This window comes from Prunus persica, chromosome G5, assembly GCF_000346465.2.
Source record: "Prunus persica cultivar Lovell chromosome G5, Prunus_persica_NCBIv2, whole genome shotgun sequence".
Taxonomy (NCBI): domain Eukaryota; kingdom Viridiplantae; phylum Streptophyta; class Magnoliopsida; order Rosales; family Rosaceae; genus Prunus; species Prunus persica.
The window spans coordinates 2,230,534-2,247,841 of NC_034013.1; the positions used below are offsets into that span (position 1 = coordinate 2,230,534).

At 37.6% G+C, this 17,308-nt stretch overlaps 1 protein-coding gene and 1 long non-coding RNA gene across 3 annotated transcripts; both read right to left on the reverse strand.

The window, feature by feature from the left end:
• LOC18777175 lies at positions 1,032 to 6,607 on the reverse strand. The gene is made up of 5 exons (XM_020564576.1): positions 6,185 to 6,607; positions 5,437 to 5,567; positions 4,866 to 4,991; positions 4,574 to 4,701; positions 1,032 to 1,656 (listed from the first exon to the last, which is right to left on the reverse strand). The coding sequence occupies exons 1-5, from the start codon at positions 6,375 to 6,377 to the stop codon at positions 1,350 to 1,352; spliced, it is 885 nt and encodes a 294-aa protein (XP_020420165.1). The 5' UTR covers positions 6,378 to 6,607; the 3' UTR covers positions 1,032 to 1,349.
• On the reverse strand, positions 12,371 to 16,669 carry LOC109949242. 2 transcript variants are annotated; one of them, XR_002271801.1, is made up of 6 exons: positions 16,028 to 16,669; positions 15,738 to 15,912; positions 15,568 to 15,654; positions 14,822 to 14,883; positions 14,029 to 14,106; positions 12,371 to 13,804 (listed from the first exon to the last, which is right to left on the reverse strand). It is a non-coding gene; the product is annotated as an uncharacterized LOC109949242 (long non-coding RNA). The 2 variants fall into 2 exon arrangements; XR_002271800.1 differs by lacking the exon at positions 12,371 to 13,804 and having other exon boundaries at positions 13,931 to 14,106.

A 17,308-nucleotide genomic window follows, 5' to 3' on the forward strand; every position in this document is an offset into this window, starting at 1 on the left:
AATGCATGTTTATTTATGTTAGATTTTTTGGATTTTGCTTAAGAAAAATCTCATTCTTTCTTCGACGTTTTCCTTTTGATTACAAGAATAGCTGAGGATGAGGAGCAATAAAAGATATGTGCCAAAACTATATATAAATTTTGAAATCTATATCAAAGCTGCATCCGTATGAGGCTGTAAATACCCAATGCAGTATAAAATTTGGTCATAGTCATTCCAATTGAAAAATGGTTTGGTATATTCTTAATGGAGAATATCTCAAGTAAATATCATGATATAATATTAGTTTTTCGAAAGATAATTGGGTGGGGTTGTGTACCTCTTGAGCCTTTTGCCATTAGGCCTCTTGATGTTCTGTCAAACTAGGCTTATTTTGCCCCAAATGCTCTTATTGTACTTGCTTGGTTGAATGAAACTCTTTAGCACTTATTCAAGGGCTTCACCTCAATTTGAAATCCTCATCAAGGTTTTCCTAGGCTTTTAGCATTGAATTTGAAATCCTCCGGAAATGGAGGTGTAGTTATCTTTTCAATGCTCAGTTCACAGCTGCTTCATGGCCTCAAAACATTATAATTCAATATGCTCGAGATTGGTTTGATGCTAAAAAGTAACAAGAGATTGGTGTTGCAGAATGATTCATGTTTACGCTGAACAAAAGGGTTAATACACCTTAAGGAGTTATGTGAAAACACGAAAAACTTTAGTGGTGTCGGTGTAATTAAACTCGAGAATAAAATGTGGTTGCAAACCCATTAAGCCAAGATGAGTCATACGTTGTGTGCAAATCTTGCCACCAAATCAAAATCACCAAAAGATGGTTCATAAGTTGGACTTGGGGATCACTGTCATGGACTCTCCTCCCTCCCCCATTGTAGGGCTTACGGCTGATGCACAGCACCAAATTATGAATAAACTTAAATGCATGAATAAATAAGAAAGACTTGAATGGCTTCCATCTCCGTACTGAATTGCTTGCACCTTTTTAACCTAGATAAAAGAAGAAAAGGAAATTGTGGACATTAAACACATCGTTTCTTAGGGATTGTGAAGTATTTGTATTCCAGAGAGCCAGAAAATTCGCTACTGAAAAATAGAATACATTTTCAAAGATACTTTTACACATCACATATCAAGATTACTGATGGTTCAACTGGGGTAACTTTCCTATACAGTTTCTGTCTCTGCTCAATATACTCTATTCAACAAGATGATTAAGTGCATTTGGTATCCACTGTTGTATATCATTGTACAGGGAATGATACATTTGCTTGCTGCAACTCCAAATTTGCAGAATCTACAACCCCATGGAGACAAAAAGGAATTTGCACTTCCAAAAAAGAGTGCTGCCCTTACTTCTTAAGAAGAGTGATGATCTCCAGGAGGCCAAGCCTTTTCCCATACTGGATAACCAGCCAACTCATAAAAGAGATGTATGCCACAAGAAAACAAGTGCGCCTGAAGCGGATCATATAGAGAGGAAGCACTCTTGCAGCAAAAAGTTGAGGCAACCGAGATTTCATTTGTTGCAGGAGTCTAATAAAGCTTATGGAGATTAATGAAGTTGAAAAACCAGCAATAACTCCAGCTACGGTTTCCCACCTCCAAAACCCCGCTCGTTCCTGGGCGACAAACCAGGAGTGTAAAATCTTCGTCGCACTGAAAAGTAGATGCATTACTAAACCGTACTACAAGAACAAACATAAAACATATCTAGATTGAGACTTTATTTAAATGCAACTCAAGTACTCGACCATTGTTAAACAGAGAGAAATTCTCTCAGAAATATAAAAATGATACCTCAACCAAGAGAGAATTATTGGACTAGTTACGATTATTTGCTACTGGAGAGAAATGCCTGAAGCTTATGAAAATAATGTACATGCTAGAGATTATGGAAAAGCTGGAATAGACGTGCCACTAAAAAGATAACCTGGCTAAACATCGAAAACATGTAAATGTAGCAGGGTGAAATGGGAAGAAGAGAATGGGATGAGACTTAAAACACTTTTGTGAGAAACAACTATGATAAGAAAGAGTACATGCACTATATATGACAAGGACAGTGATGGCAGTCGTGCCGTCTCTTTCTCTGCGTTACAACACGGATACTTCCTCCTTTCCTTCAATAGTTCCTTTTATGGAACTAGCATTCTTATGCCAATGTAGTAGTGTGAGCAGAAGTTCTGCAAGAAGACGCTGGTAGCAATGACCTCCGAAGAGGAATTGGGGAAGAATGGGCAGTTTCTGCCCTTTTGTGTTATTTCCATACTCCCCAATTGAGGAAGAATTCAAGCTGATGTAGGACACGGGTGAATTGAGAATTTAGGTAGTTTAGCGGAAGCGAAAACAATGGAAAACAGAAAATAGAACAAACAAGGATAGGTCTGGAATCACTCCAGCGGTTTGGCTTCACACCAAGTAGTCCCCAATCTCTGGAAAATAAACTTTTCTTTATATCTCAACAACTCAACTCCATAATGAATTATATGAGAGGGGTATTTATAGCAAACTAAAACCTAGAGACAATAGGATAAAAAATCCCTTGCTAAAACAGAAATTCTAACCTAAATAAAATAGGAAACTTATAAATCCTACTAAAATCTGGAAAACTTAGAGAACAAGTTAGAAACTAATCGCAGGAATAAAAAATTGCCAGATTTAAAGACCAAATTAAATGACTTCCTCTTCCATCTCTTTCTTTTGTAAACCCTAATGGGTTTGACAAAGATGTCCTCATCACAAGCTCTCACGTACAAATGTCCTATGCATCATCTCCAAGCATTTATTTTGATATGAAAGATGTCGTTCGTAGGCATATAAATCCATGCAATTATACACATAAATCACATCACCCATCACAATCACTTATTATGGGATGAAACCAAGTACCTAATCATGCAAACAGATGACTACAGTCACAGACAAAATTAATCACTGCCCAGATCATACTATCACTACGAGCAGAAACAAGCACAGCCAATACAAGATTCATACATCTTGTTTGGTAATGACTGCAAGCAAACTAGCATGGAGATTATTAGTTGATAACTATTCTTTACAATATGCCACACTACACAGAGATGATGAAGATAGTAAATCCCTTTTCTTTTTCGAAAAGAAACATGAATTTCTAGGAGCTATTAGGGGCACTCCAAAAAAGTCATCACGCACTCCTCCTTTGTAAAAATTTTGGAAGGAGTGCAGGATGACTTTTTTGGAGTGCCAATAATAGTTCCCTCTTTATATAAAGAAAATAATCAGTAAATCACAGCAGACAAGGTGGACAAGTAAGTAGTCAACAAAAATCAAATAAAGTAAAAAGAATCCAAAAAAGAAGAAAAACAGAAGAGTTCTTACTACAAACAGAACCCCAACTAAAAATACACTATTAACTTACTATTTCTTTCCAAGCTCCAATTATAAAAGAAAGCAGCATATCCTGAAATGCAGATGAAACGGAATCCAAAGTGAAGACAAAAGTCTACCTCTACCCCAAAACACCTCAGCCCACCCCACATGATTCTAAAAGATCCAGTATTCCTCTCCAACCAAATAACCGAAAAATTGCTAAGACACAAACTCCATAACTCTATTGGCTGTTTTCCTAACAAACACATTCTGCCTTTCACAAACAAGAGAAAATCAACTGGCCAGAAATACCCAACATATATGCATTTCTCTGAACCTGAACCAAAAATTTAAAGTTACAGGACAGTGAAGAAAAAGATGATCTGCACTTTTACCCTTTCCTTTGGGACATCATGCACCAATTGGAAGAAAGAAAAGTACTCTTTGGATCAAAGCACAGGTATTACCCCTCCCATGAGCAATTATCCAAGCAAAAAATTGCACCTTAGGAGGTACTGTAGTCTTCCAAATAAAAGAAGAGGAAAAGTGGGAAGAGATGAATTAACACAACTCTCTAAAGTATGATTTGCATGAAAAACCACACTTACTAGAATCCGACCTAGCAGCTTTAAAAAAGAAAAATTACCATTCTCCAATAAAGACAACCTAGAAGTGAGCTCTACATTTTCCAGTTCGTTTAAATTTTTCTTTAGTATAATAAACCTCTAAGAACTCTATGTGATATCCATTGCTTGTCTAATTCACTATGCAAAGTATAAAGCATAAACAATTGTTTAAAATTAGTATATTGAAAATTTTAAATATATTCAGTCCAATTCCATTGAGCATTGAATAGTTTTAAGTAGCAGTGTCTCTCGCCACACACTGTATTTGACCTAGATGATACAAATCTATAATACACCTATGTTTTTCTTTCTTTTTAATCAAATGGTAGATGGTTAAATCTCTTGAAGTTTCATTCAAATTTTTCATATTTTTCTCTTATTTTCATTGTTTCTCTTGTGTGCTGTTATCAATGTTTCCATCTTTTGGGACCCGATATGTGCGTCTATGCCAATATTGTTCCCTTGCATATGAGATAAGTTATTTATCTAGAAGAATATCCTAATCTGTTCATAAGATTAAGTGAAGAAATCCATAAAGACAGAGCACAACTGATTAGATAAAAGGAAAAACAAAGAGAAAAAGGAGTCAGTTTGCTCACAGGATGAAATATCTTCTAATCATCTCAAAGGTAGACGGATCTTTAGCTTGGCAACTGAAGAAACCATCATGATATAAGCTTACTTTGGAAATGCCATATGTGTACCAACAGTCATAAGTTTCATTGACCTGAGCAAACAAAGGTGAGAAAATGAAAAATGTCTATCAAGGAGTTACGGACAATGATGTTTCCTCATTGTAAACTTAATATCATATAAATATCAAATTTTACCAAAGTGCAATAATAATTTCAACCCTGAACCACACCATAATCAAAAAGCTTTGCAACTTACCTTGAACTTATCTTTGGTCAACCATGCAGCACCAAAATTAGGTCTGCAATCAAGAGGAAGGGCCTCATTTGGAGCCTCAGCCAATGCAAGCTGAGTCTGACCAGAAGACTGATCTTTGTATTCCACCTGCAAACAGGAAAGAAAAGAATTAATATTTGACTGAAGAGACCCATATAATTAGAGTTAACATTACGTGTTTTAACTCTTGTCAAGTTAATCATCATAGCATGACTTTAAAGCAGAATTTCTTCAACTGAAACAACTGTGGCACTACAGCTCACCCAGAAAGCCCACATGCCAACTATCTTTTTCAGCCAAGAAGGCTTCAAAAATGTCATTTGACCACCCCACAAGGAATCTTTCATACAACTCTTTTGGTTCATAGATGAACTGCATTTACCTCCAACTTGGAAAAAAAACTAATAGACATGCACTCTACTCCAAACCTCTAATAAAATAAATTTCTAATTACAAATTGCGTGTAAAGGTACAATCCAGAAATTGCTACTATTAGTTGCATATAATATAACAATATGATCATATATACAATTTGAGAGTAAGGTAGGCTAACCTTAAAAATTGAAGCCCAATAGTAATCATAACGACATCGAAATCTTCTTCCTTCAAAAGGATAAAACACGTGCTTGGCTTTGTAATTGAACAGTCCAAGCTCACACACCTTAGATGACTTAAGATCAACACCTGTAAAAAGGAAGAGCTATGCCTATTATGATTTCAAGATAGGTAACACAATAATAACGGATATTCCAAAAACATAACACTAACAGAAAAAGGACAAATGTAACAAAAGTTTATATCAAAAAATGCACTAAGAAAATTATATGTATTATGCATATATAAAATTTTCAGTTGATATATGATCTCAAACAGTTGAGAAAGCTGACTTATATTATTTAAGGACCTCAGGAGAGAAGAACCTTGTATATTTGTATATAAGAATAGGAAAATTACCACTCCATAAGACATGAATTTCAATTAACACACTTGTATTCATGCGAGAGCAAAGTAACATACTGAGTACGTAGTTTCAATGCACCTTCCTTCAAAATGCCAGTAAAAATCATGAAAGCAGAACAAACTAACCAGAGAAAAGCAAGCAATTTTGGTCATAGCACCAACAATCAACCCGGATGATATCTTTGGCATACATAACAGATTGCAAACATCCTACTTTTCTTATTCCTATTCGCAATTTTAAGTCAACCAAACAGTGACATTCAAGCATCCAAACAGACCCAACTCAATTTTCATCCAGAACATAAATATTTAATATGTATTAATTTTGAAAAATGACTTACTGCTGGAGAGGATCCTGCACTGAGAGGACACAGAAATTGGGCTAGGAATTGAGGAATTGGCGACGAAAATGGCTACGAAGCCGACCAAAAGTGACAGTGCAAAGATAGCAACGATAGGTAAAACGAGAGCCAGAGAACACCGCAGTATTAAATAGGCCATGTTGCCCTTCTCAGAGACCTCCTGAGAATCCATTAAGCTTTGTATTTCCCGAAAATTAGAGGGAATTTGTGGGCTTTTCTGTGTAAGGTCCGGCCACCGGAACCATTTATCCGGTGATCGGAGTGCCCTCGCGCCCTGAGCAGAACAAACAAAAGGAATTGCTGGTCTTTTGTTTTTTGTTTTTCTACCTGCAGGAGTTGAAATGAACTGTTGGTCTTTTCGCTTCTTTCTTTGTTCTTTTCCAATTTTGCTTTCTTTGTTCTTTTCCAATTTTGCTTTGGGAGTGTTCTTTTTCAATTCGTTTTTGTATTCTAGTCAATTCTACCTGAATTTTCCAAAATTCTTTATTTCAGTCTATAAATTTTCAAATCAATCAATATGATCCTTAATTTTTAAATCAGCACAGGGGTGCAAGTTGAATTTGAAATTCCAATTCCTCCCCATTTCGATCCCAAATTTTTTAGTTTTGATAGTTCAAATCAATTCCGACATCTGAAAGTTCCGAAATCTAAAAATTCATTAAATAATTGGATTGAAATTGGAATGTATCTAATATATTGGGATTTCAAGATTAAATTACACCTAATGACTGATTTCATGTTGAATTATATATAATCTAATGACCATAGACAAGTTATTCTATACCCCTCCGTTTGAAATTGGAATGTATATAATATATTTGGGGTTTCAAGGTTAAATTACACATAATGACTAATTTCATGTTGGGGTGTATCCAGTTCAAACTTTTAATGACTTTTATAGAGTTTAAAAGTGTGGATGTATTCAATTGAGATTTTTAATGAGTTTATAAAAGTCTAGTGGTATTCAGTTGTGACTTTTAAATTTTTATTTTTATTTTTATCAAAATAAGAACTTTCATTCATAAACATCAATACAACTAGGGCTGCTGGCTTCTCTAGGAGCTACAAAGTAGTCTCATTAAAACCTTGCCATAAAAACCCCCAATGAAGGAAATCTGGTCAAGAAAAAAAGTACCACAACACCACAATACATAAGAAAAATAACCCCCTTGTCTATCCTTTCCTAGTAGAGTTCGAATCCATATTGGACCCACCCCTTCCCAGAAAAATTGAGTGCCTTCCCGCAGTCCAAATTGAGCCATAGCATGAGCCACACTATTACCTTCACGAGGTTGATAAACCATCTTTGCATTACCCAACTGGCCAGCAGCATTCGAATATCATCAACTAGATTACCCACATTACTCATCCACCCATCAGTACCAATAATCATATTCACGGCTTCTTGTGAATCAGAAGCAACAGTCAAATAAATCGTACATTTAGCAACTACCAAAAGTAACCTGCTACAAATAGCTGCCAACTCAATTCCCCAAATGTCGGAACCATTCGAGGCAGCAGCTGCAAAACCCCAACAAAACTCACCATGGCAATCCCGAACCAACCCGCCCACACCTCGTCGCCTACTATTCCTCCCAATAGCACCATCACAGTGCATAACAAAATGTCCAGCAGGTGGTTTAACCTACCTAAAATACCGAGGCACCCGATCATCTTTTATCTTCACATTGCATTTTTAAATTGCGCATATAAATCCCGTAACTAGTTTGTAGCCTCTTCCACATAAGCTTATGGTTTACCATGGATATAAGAGTTGCGCACATGCCATACTTTCCAACAATAGCATACGAAAGACTCAAACTCCAATCCCGTTAAAATATTGGCGGCCCAATCCAAAAAATCTGCAAAAAAAAAAAGCCACCCACCATCTTCACCCTATCCCAAAACGAAAACAAACGCCAAAATTGTTTATTTCCCTTGCACTACCAGAGAGTATGCATAGTAGATTCCCCTTCCCTATCACACCTGGAGCAAAGCGGATAAGGAATCACTTTCCTCGTAAATAAGTTAACTGCAGTCGGAAGGATATCGGACGCAGCACGCCACAAATAACTTGATTTTATTCGGAATCTCCAACCTCCACAATCTCTTCCAAAATGCCATATGAGCTCCCATATCTGAAGGACTCCCTTCCCTTTCGTAACATAAATTGCTCTATCGTAAGGTAATCCGATAACCTGATTTCACAGAATACTTACCATTCTTCTCGAAAAAAACAAAAATGTCTATCACTTCTCTGAATCGGTGAAGAAAGTGGTATGCTCAAAATAACCTCTTTATCCTTATCACAAAAAACCTGATCAATTAAATATATATCCCAGCCCCAGTAGGAGTTATCAGATTCGAGATTGTTGCGTGTTGAGGAAGCCCATTGTTGAGGAGAGGCTTGAAAGTAAAAAGTTTAGGGATCCATTGATCTTGGAACATCTTGATAGACTGCCCATCACTAACTCTCCACACCAGACCTTGCTTAATGACTTGTCTGCCCCAAACTATACCTCGCCAAACCAAGGAAGGGCAATTCCCCACCTTTGCAAGTAAGAAATCCCCAGCAGGAAAATATCTTGCCTTCATAATACGACTGACTAAAGAGTCGGGGTTCTCCAAGAGTCTCCATGCTTGCTTCGCCACCATGGCTTTATTAAAAGCTTCAAAAATTTGGAATCCAAGCCCCCCAAAACATTTGGGTATACAAAGCTTTCACCAATTCATCCAATGGATACTACGTTTCCCTACTTTCTCCCACCAATAAAGGGCAATCATTATTGATAAATCCTGATATAAAGCCTGCGGTAGTTGGAAAACCCCCATAGTATAAGTGGGAAGTGCCTAAGCCATCGATTTGATGAGCAGCTCTTTCCCAACTAAAGGAAGCAACTTGGAACTCCATCCATGTAGTTTATTCCACAACATATCATGTACATGTTTAAACATCTGAGAGCGGCTTCGCTGCGCAACCGTAGGTAAACCAAGATAGCACTCATGACAAGGGATAATACTCACCCCAAGCATATTGGAAATTAACTGCTGCATCATTGGATCAGTGTTTAGACTAAAACAAGCCGTTGATTTATCAAAATTAATTTTTTGCCAAGATGCCCTCTCATATGCCCTAAGAATAGTCAGCAAGGAATAACAATCAAAGAGATGAGCATTACAAAATAACAAACTATCATTAGCAAAAACAAATGTGTCAGGGTAGAAGCTCCCTGGGCAATAACAACACCATGGAGTTGTTTTTGCCGATGTGCACAGTTCAAGAAAGTTGATAACCACTCCGTGCATATCAGAAAAAGATAGGGTGATAGGGAATCCCCCCGCCTGAGACCCCTCGTAGTATGAATTTTCCCCATAGCTGACCCCATAATCTGAACAGAATATGTCACAGTAGTAATACAATCCATAATCAAATCCATCAATCTGCCATGAAACCCAATTTGCATAGCATGCCTTCCAAAAAGCTCCACTCAACCAAATCATAAGCCTTTGACATATCCAATTTAAGGACCATTTTCTTCAGACCACTTATCCCTCTTCGTTTAATTGCATGAATTGTCTCAAAAGCTGCAATAATATTATCTATGATTTATCGTCGTGGAACAAAAGCACTTTGGCACTTCGAAATGACAAATGACATAACCTCCTTCAACTTGTTAACAATAGTTTTCGACACTAGCTCATAAAGCACCGAGCACAAAGTGATAGGCATATACTTGGTGACTCGAGAAGGATGAGCAAGTTTAGGAATCAAAGTGATTAGCGTATGATTAACTTCCTAAACACTGACGCCTCCATTAAGAATGTTTAAACAAAATTGCTCAATATCAGTGCCCATCACTCCCCAATACTTTTGATTAAAAAAAGCAGACATGCCATCAATACCGGGCGACTTAGTAGAAAACATTTGAGATAGCGCTCGTTTCACCTTACACCCAGTAAAGGCATACTCAACATGAAATCTACTCAATAGTAACCGTAGGCCGTACCTTCTCTAGAATAGCATGACAATCCACAAATTTTGCTAATTAAAAATACCTTTCAACGCATTTTGGCAACCCTGCTGTCCGGCTTGCTAATGAAAAAAATGCGTATTCTTATCACCCTACTTTAACCAATTGATGCGCACCTGCTGACGGCATAAAACTTCTTCCCGTTCCAGACATACATCCATCTCCCATGCTAATCTTTTATGCTCATTGAGAGTGTCAGATGTTGAGGCTAGCCCCTACAAATCATCAATTCTATTTTGTAAAAACCGAACTTTCCTAGAAATATTGCCAACTTGTTCATTGTTCCACCGTTTTAAGGCTAACTGACAGGAAGAAAGTTTAGCCACCACAGACCCTGGTGTATCTTCCCAAACTAGAGCTATTGTCTCTTAGCACCCCTCAATCCCAGTCAACATCTCTTCAAACATAAACTGTCGTGACCTTTGTCTCATGGAATCTGTTAAGCTCATAATTTCATACATATACATGCCCTATTTACTTAGTCTTTGTGCTTAGTTTCTTACACCTATGAGTCATTTACCTCTCTTTGTGTGTTTTGTAGGTCAATAGAGCAAGGGAGCATAATTCATGCAATTTAAGCATGTTAAGGCCTGATTTGGATGAATGAAAGAAGAGCTTAAAGACAAACCCAATTTGGGCTACACTCCCTTGTTAGTCCAGTTTCGTAGCTCACATTGCAGGCCCTATTTCAATTACCTACATAGCTCGGATGAGGCAACATTCTTCATGGAAGTTGTTCCAGTGGGTGTCTATTATAACATAATCCAAAATGTAGCCTATTGGATAAATCTGGAGTCCTTCACCTATCAAACACAGAACCATGCTCAGGATGAATTTTGTGTGCGCTGCCAAATGAGTTAGCAATTGTTTCGGCCTTAATATCTTCCTCCGACCTTGGATTAGGCCAAATGATATGTGGTTGGAAAGATAACATTCAGAACTTCAAGATGGAGGGCTTAAAGTCGTCATTTGCCTAAGGGAAGTATAAGCATGAGGTGATTTCTGATTGTCGAGAAGTTAGGTGAGTTGATTCAAGTGGAGATTTCTAGCAGCCACAAGAAATAAAGAACATGAAGTGGGTGTTGTTGGTGAACTAATTTTCAATTGCATGGGTGTGTTAGGTGAAGTAGGTGTGGTTCGTGAACTCAATTATAAAATCTGATTTACCTAACCCATGTGCCTATAAATAGAGAGTCTTCAAGGGGATTCATTCATCATTCATTCATATTCCATCACATTGTATGCAAAGAGAGGGAGAGTTGAGGGTCACAAAGGGAGAGAAAAGAGAAGGCAGCAGATGAGAGGCTTTGACCTCCTAGCAACCATGGAGATGAAGCTTTTCAATCTCTAGCATGTTGTCCCTATCTTTTTCTCCTTCCTTTGCCTTTTATTTTCTTCTTGTATTTTTATAGTTTTACTTTGTTTTAATAAACACCACGATGATTTTAAGTTTTTAAGTTTGATTAGTTTCCAAGTTTCAATTTTAGTTCTTGTTCTTATTCATTACACTTAACAGTTAATATGGTTGTTTGAATGTTTGATCACCATTTAAACTTGTATGTTAACTATCTTGGTTGGAATTAAGAGTAGACACCATATGCTTTAATTCGAATTGAACTATGAATAAGAAGAGTATGTATGGACATTCAACAACAGGGATTAGATACATGCTTTTTCGTTTAAAATGTTCTCCTATGCTAATGGATTTCTAATACTTACTTTAGGTTCGACAACAAGGATCTAATTAGGGAATTAGGAATACATGGTTTAGACTAGATACCATTGCTAGATTATACATTAGAGAGAATCAATCTTTTTACTTGAATTGAACTTGTTAACTTGATTGCTTGAAACTTAGAATTGGATTGTTCCCTAGTATGCTCTTCGCAATAATCTTTAAACTTTGTTTCTATTTCTGTTTTGTGCAGGGAATCAAATTGAATCAATCTGTCATCAATCCTCGTAGGATCGACCTCGCACTACACATGCTATATTACCCAACCGCTCGTGTACTTGCGAGTATCACAAGTTGAGGATGCAACTGAATCGATTTTGGTGTAGCTGATCCGACAACAACAGAATCTCGACCCATCGCAAGCAAAATTGGTAGATAGTTAGACACCAAAGAAGTAATATGGTGAATAAGCAAATCAGGAAAGGCAGACATTATCTCATTATTAGCCACACATCTATCCAACCGAGGCTGTACATTTTCTTCCCTACTCCAACAATTGGACCACGTGTATTTGTACCCTATATAAAGAATGGGAGCCAAACCACACTCCTCTAAAGCATCTAAATATACTAATGGGCTACCACAATCTCATCAAAATCTCTACCCACCACCAAGGACCCGACACATCCCTTGCAAGCCATCTTAGAAGATTCCACGAATGCTTCCATAAATTAGTCTCTGAGTTACCATAAACACCTATGAATCGAAAACCAACATGTTCCACTCCTTCTATATAAGCATCAATATGACCCACCGAGAATGACCGAATAGTCACATACACACCTTCCTTCCAAAGTAGGGCAAGACCCCCCGATCTTTCTTTGCAATTCACACTAAAGAAACCCGCCACCCCTAACTGTTGTTGATAACTGCCATATGTCGTGTAGCCTTTTTGGTTTCAAATGAAAATACCACACAGGGTTTCTTTGCTCTAATCAAAGCCTTCAGAGCTCGGAGTGTCCGTGGTGAACCCAAACTACAGACATTCCAACAGAGAATCATCATTTCTCGTGATTAGCCCTTGACCCGAGACACATCACAGATTCTCTAGCATTGCCAGATCGTTCAGTTTCCTTTAAAACCCCTTGTCGTTATGCACCACCCCTATCTTGGGACCGTGTCGTGGACGAGCTCCTCCCACATAGAACCTCTTTCGTTTACTTAAAGCGGCTGGTTGCGGTGGAGAGGATACAACATGTGACCCAGACTCTAGACCAGACCTCCCACCCTGCAAAGTGGATTCAACTTCCCCACTCCAACCATCATAGGGACTCCTTGAACCTGGACTCCCAGTGAGCTCGAAGCACAGCTGGACTGAGACCTCATTCAAATTGGCATTCTCAACTTCCTGCCTAGTACTATGCCCCCATTCAACCACATCCACCTCTAATCTACGTTTCTTATTTGGCTGTGGAGATATCGTCATCAATTCCCCATCCTCTATGGAAGACATGTCAACCTCTTTCTTATTTGGCTGTGGAGATATTGCCATCTATTCCTCATCCTCTATGGAAGACATGTCAACCTCTAAAGAATCAAAGGCCACCATATGAGTTCAACTAAGCCCATTAATATAGGAAAAGGTTCATGGATTCTTAGTCATAGAGTGGTGTTGCCTCTCAGTCCATAGCTAACACCCTTTAAAACCATTCTCTCTCTGTATACTTTAAACATCCTTCACCATAGTTTTTCAACACCCATATTGTTCCTCCACCATCGCTCCTTGCTTTTTAAGTTCACAAGTTGCCCCCACATGGTCGAACCGACAGCAGTACAGACAAAAATAAGGCAATCGTTCATATTCAAATTCGTACTGCTTTGCTGGCTCATCCGCTGCAAGACGTAAGGTAATTGTCACGACCCGATTCGAAAATAAGGAATATTCCCAAATCATGGTGTGAGTCATACCATAGTCATAAGAATAAAATCCTACAACCATGATATGATAAGAAATAGAGCCACAATTAATACAAATTTACTAACAACACAATATCAGAGTTGCAGTAGCTCATAGTTAAACGCACACTAAGATTTTTATCAAACAGTTGACTACTTACAAATATTAAGTACACAAAACAACAACAAAAGCCTAGTAGCTTGGTTGAAACCCGCTTCCTCAAACTTCACCTTGAATCCTGCACAATTTATTAGGGTATGAGCATTCTAATACCCAGTAGAGCACCGTCAAACCCTTCAAGGTCAACTATCATAGTTAATCAAAGTGTCATGCATCAAACAACACAAGATACATTAATTATGCAACCATACCAGATGAATAAATTTGCATATGCAGTGATGCCAAGAACTCACTCCCTTCTAATCCCACTAATTCATACCTTAGGGCAACAAGCCTGCATGTCCCATACTATGCGTTTTACCACTGCGGCCCCGAATACCCTAAAATATGAACTAGCGCCTATCCGTCCATTAACCAAATTTTCTTTTGTTTACAAATTTCTCAACTTTCACTTTTCATTAGAGGCCCTGCTCCCATCACCTCAATATATTCCACTTTTTTTTTTTTACTTAGATATATCTAAGGCCTTCTCCCAACCCTTAGATATATGTCAAACGACACACACACCCTTAACACCATTGTATTTATGATGCATACGTAATGCATCGCAAACATCATTTATCTCTGCTGAATAATAATACATATAATAACAATAATATTTCATATTTAATCACATGAATAATAATATTCACCCAAGATCAAATAATATCCACGAAGAAACATCAAATAATATTCACCGAGCAAAGCAACAATAATATTCATATTTAAAGCACTATATATAAGCACCAAGATTAAAAGTCATAGCCCAAACATCGAGAATCAAGAAACCCTACCTCGTGCCCAGCTAGCTTAACCTTGTGTGGGTTCATCCTTGAAAGTACGCAGAGTAGAACACCTAATTAAGATAATTAACTTATTAAAATTCACTGAAAATAAGAAAACACGTTTGAGTGTCCTACTTGTGCACATAGACCCAAAACCCCATAATACGCTCGATAAGTTGTTCGACCCGATTGATACTCCCTCAACCTCACGTCCAAGCAAGCATAGAACCAACCGTCAAGGAAACACTAATCTATTCCCTTCAAAATAGAAACCAAAATACACTAGGCTGTAGAATATTCTTTTTTTCAGGTTTGTACACTTGTTCTGAAAAATCACCAAAATTTCAATTTACAACCAAACGAGATAAAACTTTCCAGATTTAAAGAAGATACGTGCAAGTAAAACATATTAAAATTTCATGAAAATCCAAGTTCATGAAGTTTTCAAACACGTATTCAAAACAGGGGATGCGGTAGAATCAGAACAAGTCCAACAACATAGTCTCTACTTTGAAATTTCATAAAAAAAACTCAATTTAAATTCAAATGGCACAAAACCAACTTTGAAATAACCCTTGAGAGATCAATTTTGATGCAACAAAATCCTAGAATGAAATTGGTACAAAATCATATCGAAATAATCTAGAACTTCACAGAAACACACTTTGAAAAAGATATATGTCATTGAGGTATTACAACCAACACTTGATTTACAACTAGTACTCAAAGAGACAATAAGAAGATGAGCTTCATACCTTCAAAGAATCATTTACTTGAGATGATAGCGACTAAGTTGATCAATTGAATGACAAGTAACAAGCCATTTGAGAGAAAGTACACATCTATAACAAGAAAGTCAATATAGTCAATGAACATGTTGTGTATACCAATTTTCAAAGAGTTATAATAGTTGCGTTTTCCTGACCTTTGGATATGTTATAAAGAGGAAAATTCGGAGTAACTATCATGAAGAAACCATAGTGTTTTGAGCTTTCAAAATGAGTGTTTTGGACTGAAAACAAGGGAAGGAACTAGGGTCGAAGACTATAAACAAGTTCCACTAGAAACATTCCCAAGGTGGCTATAGAAGTCCGATCAACCTAAATTTTTGATATGTTATAAGAGACAAAATTTCAAACAAGAAATCATTGAAACATATTGAAACCGAGCATACTACTGCGAAATCAGAAAATGGTAAACATATTGTGATCATACCAACTCTTTGGAGCCTGTGCTAGTCGGATAGAGCTGAAATTGGAGAATGTTATAGGAATCATGTAAATGAACAACTTTTATGAAGGAAGTTTTCTCATTTGAGCTTTCGAAATTTGAGTTCCCGGCTGCTCCAAGGAAGTGACGAATTTTGGTTTTGAAGAGGAACAAAAGAAGAATGAAGATGAAAATAAGGTGAAGAAGGAAGAAAGTGATGATACAATGAATGAGGAAGAAGAGAATAAATTCATGATTGAAGAATCTTAGGCTAGGTGACTCACCACTTTAGACTAGGTGACTCACCACTTTAGACTAGGTGACTCATCCTTTCATAATGGCAAATTTGAAAGCATGAGGCAAGAGGGGAAGAATGGGAGGAGGGTGGTTTGATGTCCTCCACGTTTCAGATGTTTTTTTTTTTGGGGCTTACAAGGGTATTTTGGTAATTTTTCACACATATAGGTATTTTGGTCATTTGTGTTCAACTTGAAATTAAACACACTTATTTTAATAATCTCCATCCAAAATCACTTGATAAAATACCCATAATCATTCTCCACCATAATATTATTTTTCTCTAAAATATGAAAATCCACTGTGAATTTTTGGGGTATTACAGTAATACAACGTTTAAGCAGCAGAAGCACCCGCAGTCCCACCCGAATTCTGAGAAAACTTCTCAGACAATCATCGTTCAAACCCTTGTCAATCATAACAAAGCTGCCAATAAAGTTCCCAATCTTCTCCCCTACAGCTGGGTCAGAAAAATGTCCCCCCAAACTCTAATCCATAACTCTTGTTGTACCAATGCAACCGATAGCGATCAACACATCCATCCGTCTGCATCAACAGCAAAAAAGCCCGATCGAATGTCCAATGTGATCCCCTTAAAACCATCCTTCTATCAAACTCAGATTTAAAAGAGAAAAGTGGACACTTTGAATCATCCAAAAGGACTGCCATAAAACTTCCCCTCGTGTGTCAGATAGTTCGCATAGTACCAAGTAGTGCATCCTTGTGGAATGGTTTACTCAAGAGCAACTGTCTAACCAGCAAGAATCGCTCGGCTCTGAGGTGTGTGAGTTCCTCCACATCCACCCCAACAACCTCTACTGTCTCAGACTCCGATAGCGTAAGGCTATTTGAGAAGCCATTCACAATATTATCCATTGATTCCATCACCCACTCTAGGCTGCGTGGACTCCTAGAAAGAAGACGAAGACCACAAGTAGTCACCACCAACCCACACATACAGAAGAGGACCGAAGGGTGACCAATCGTGCC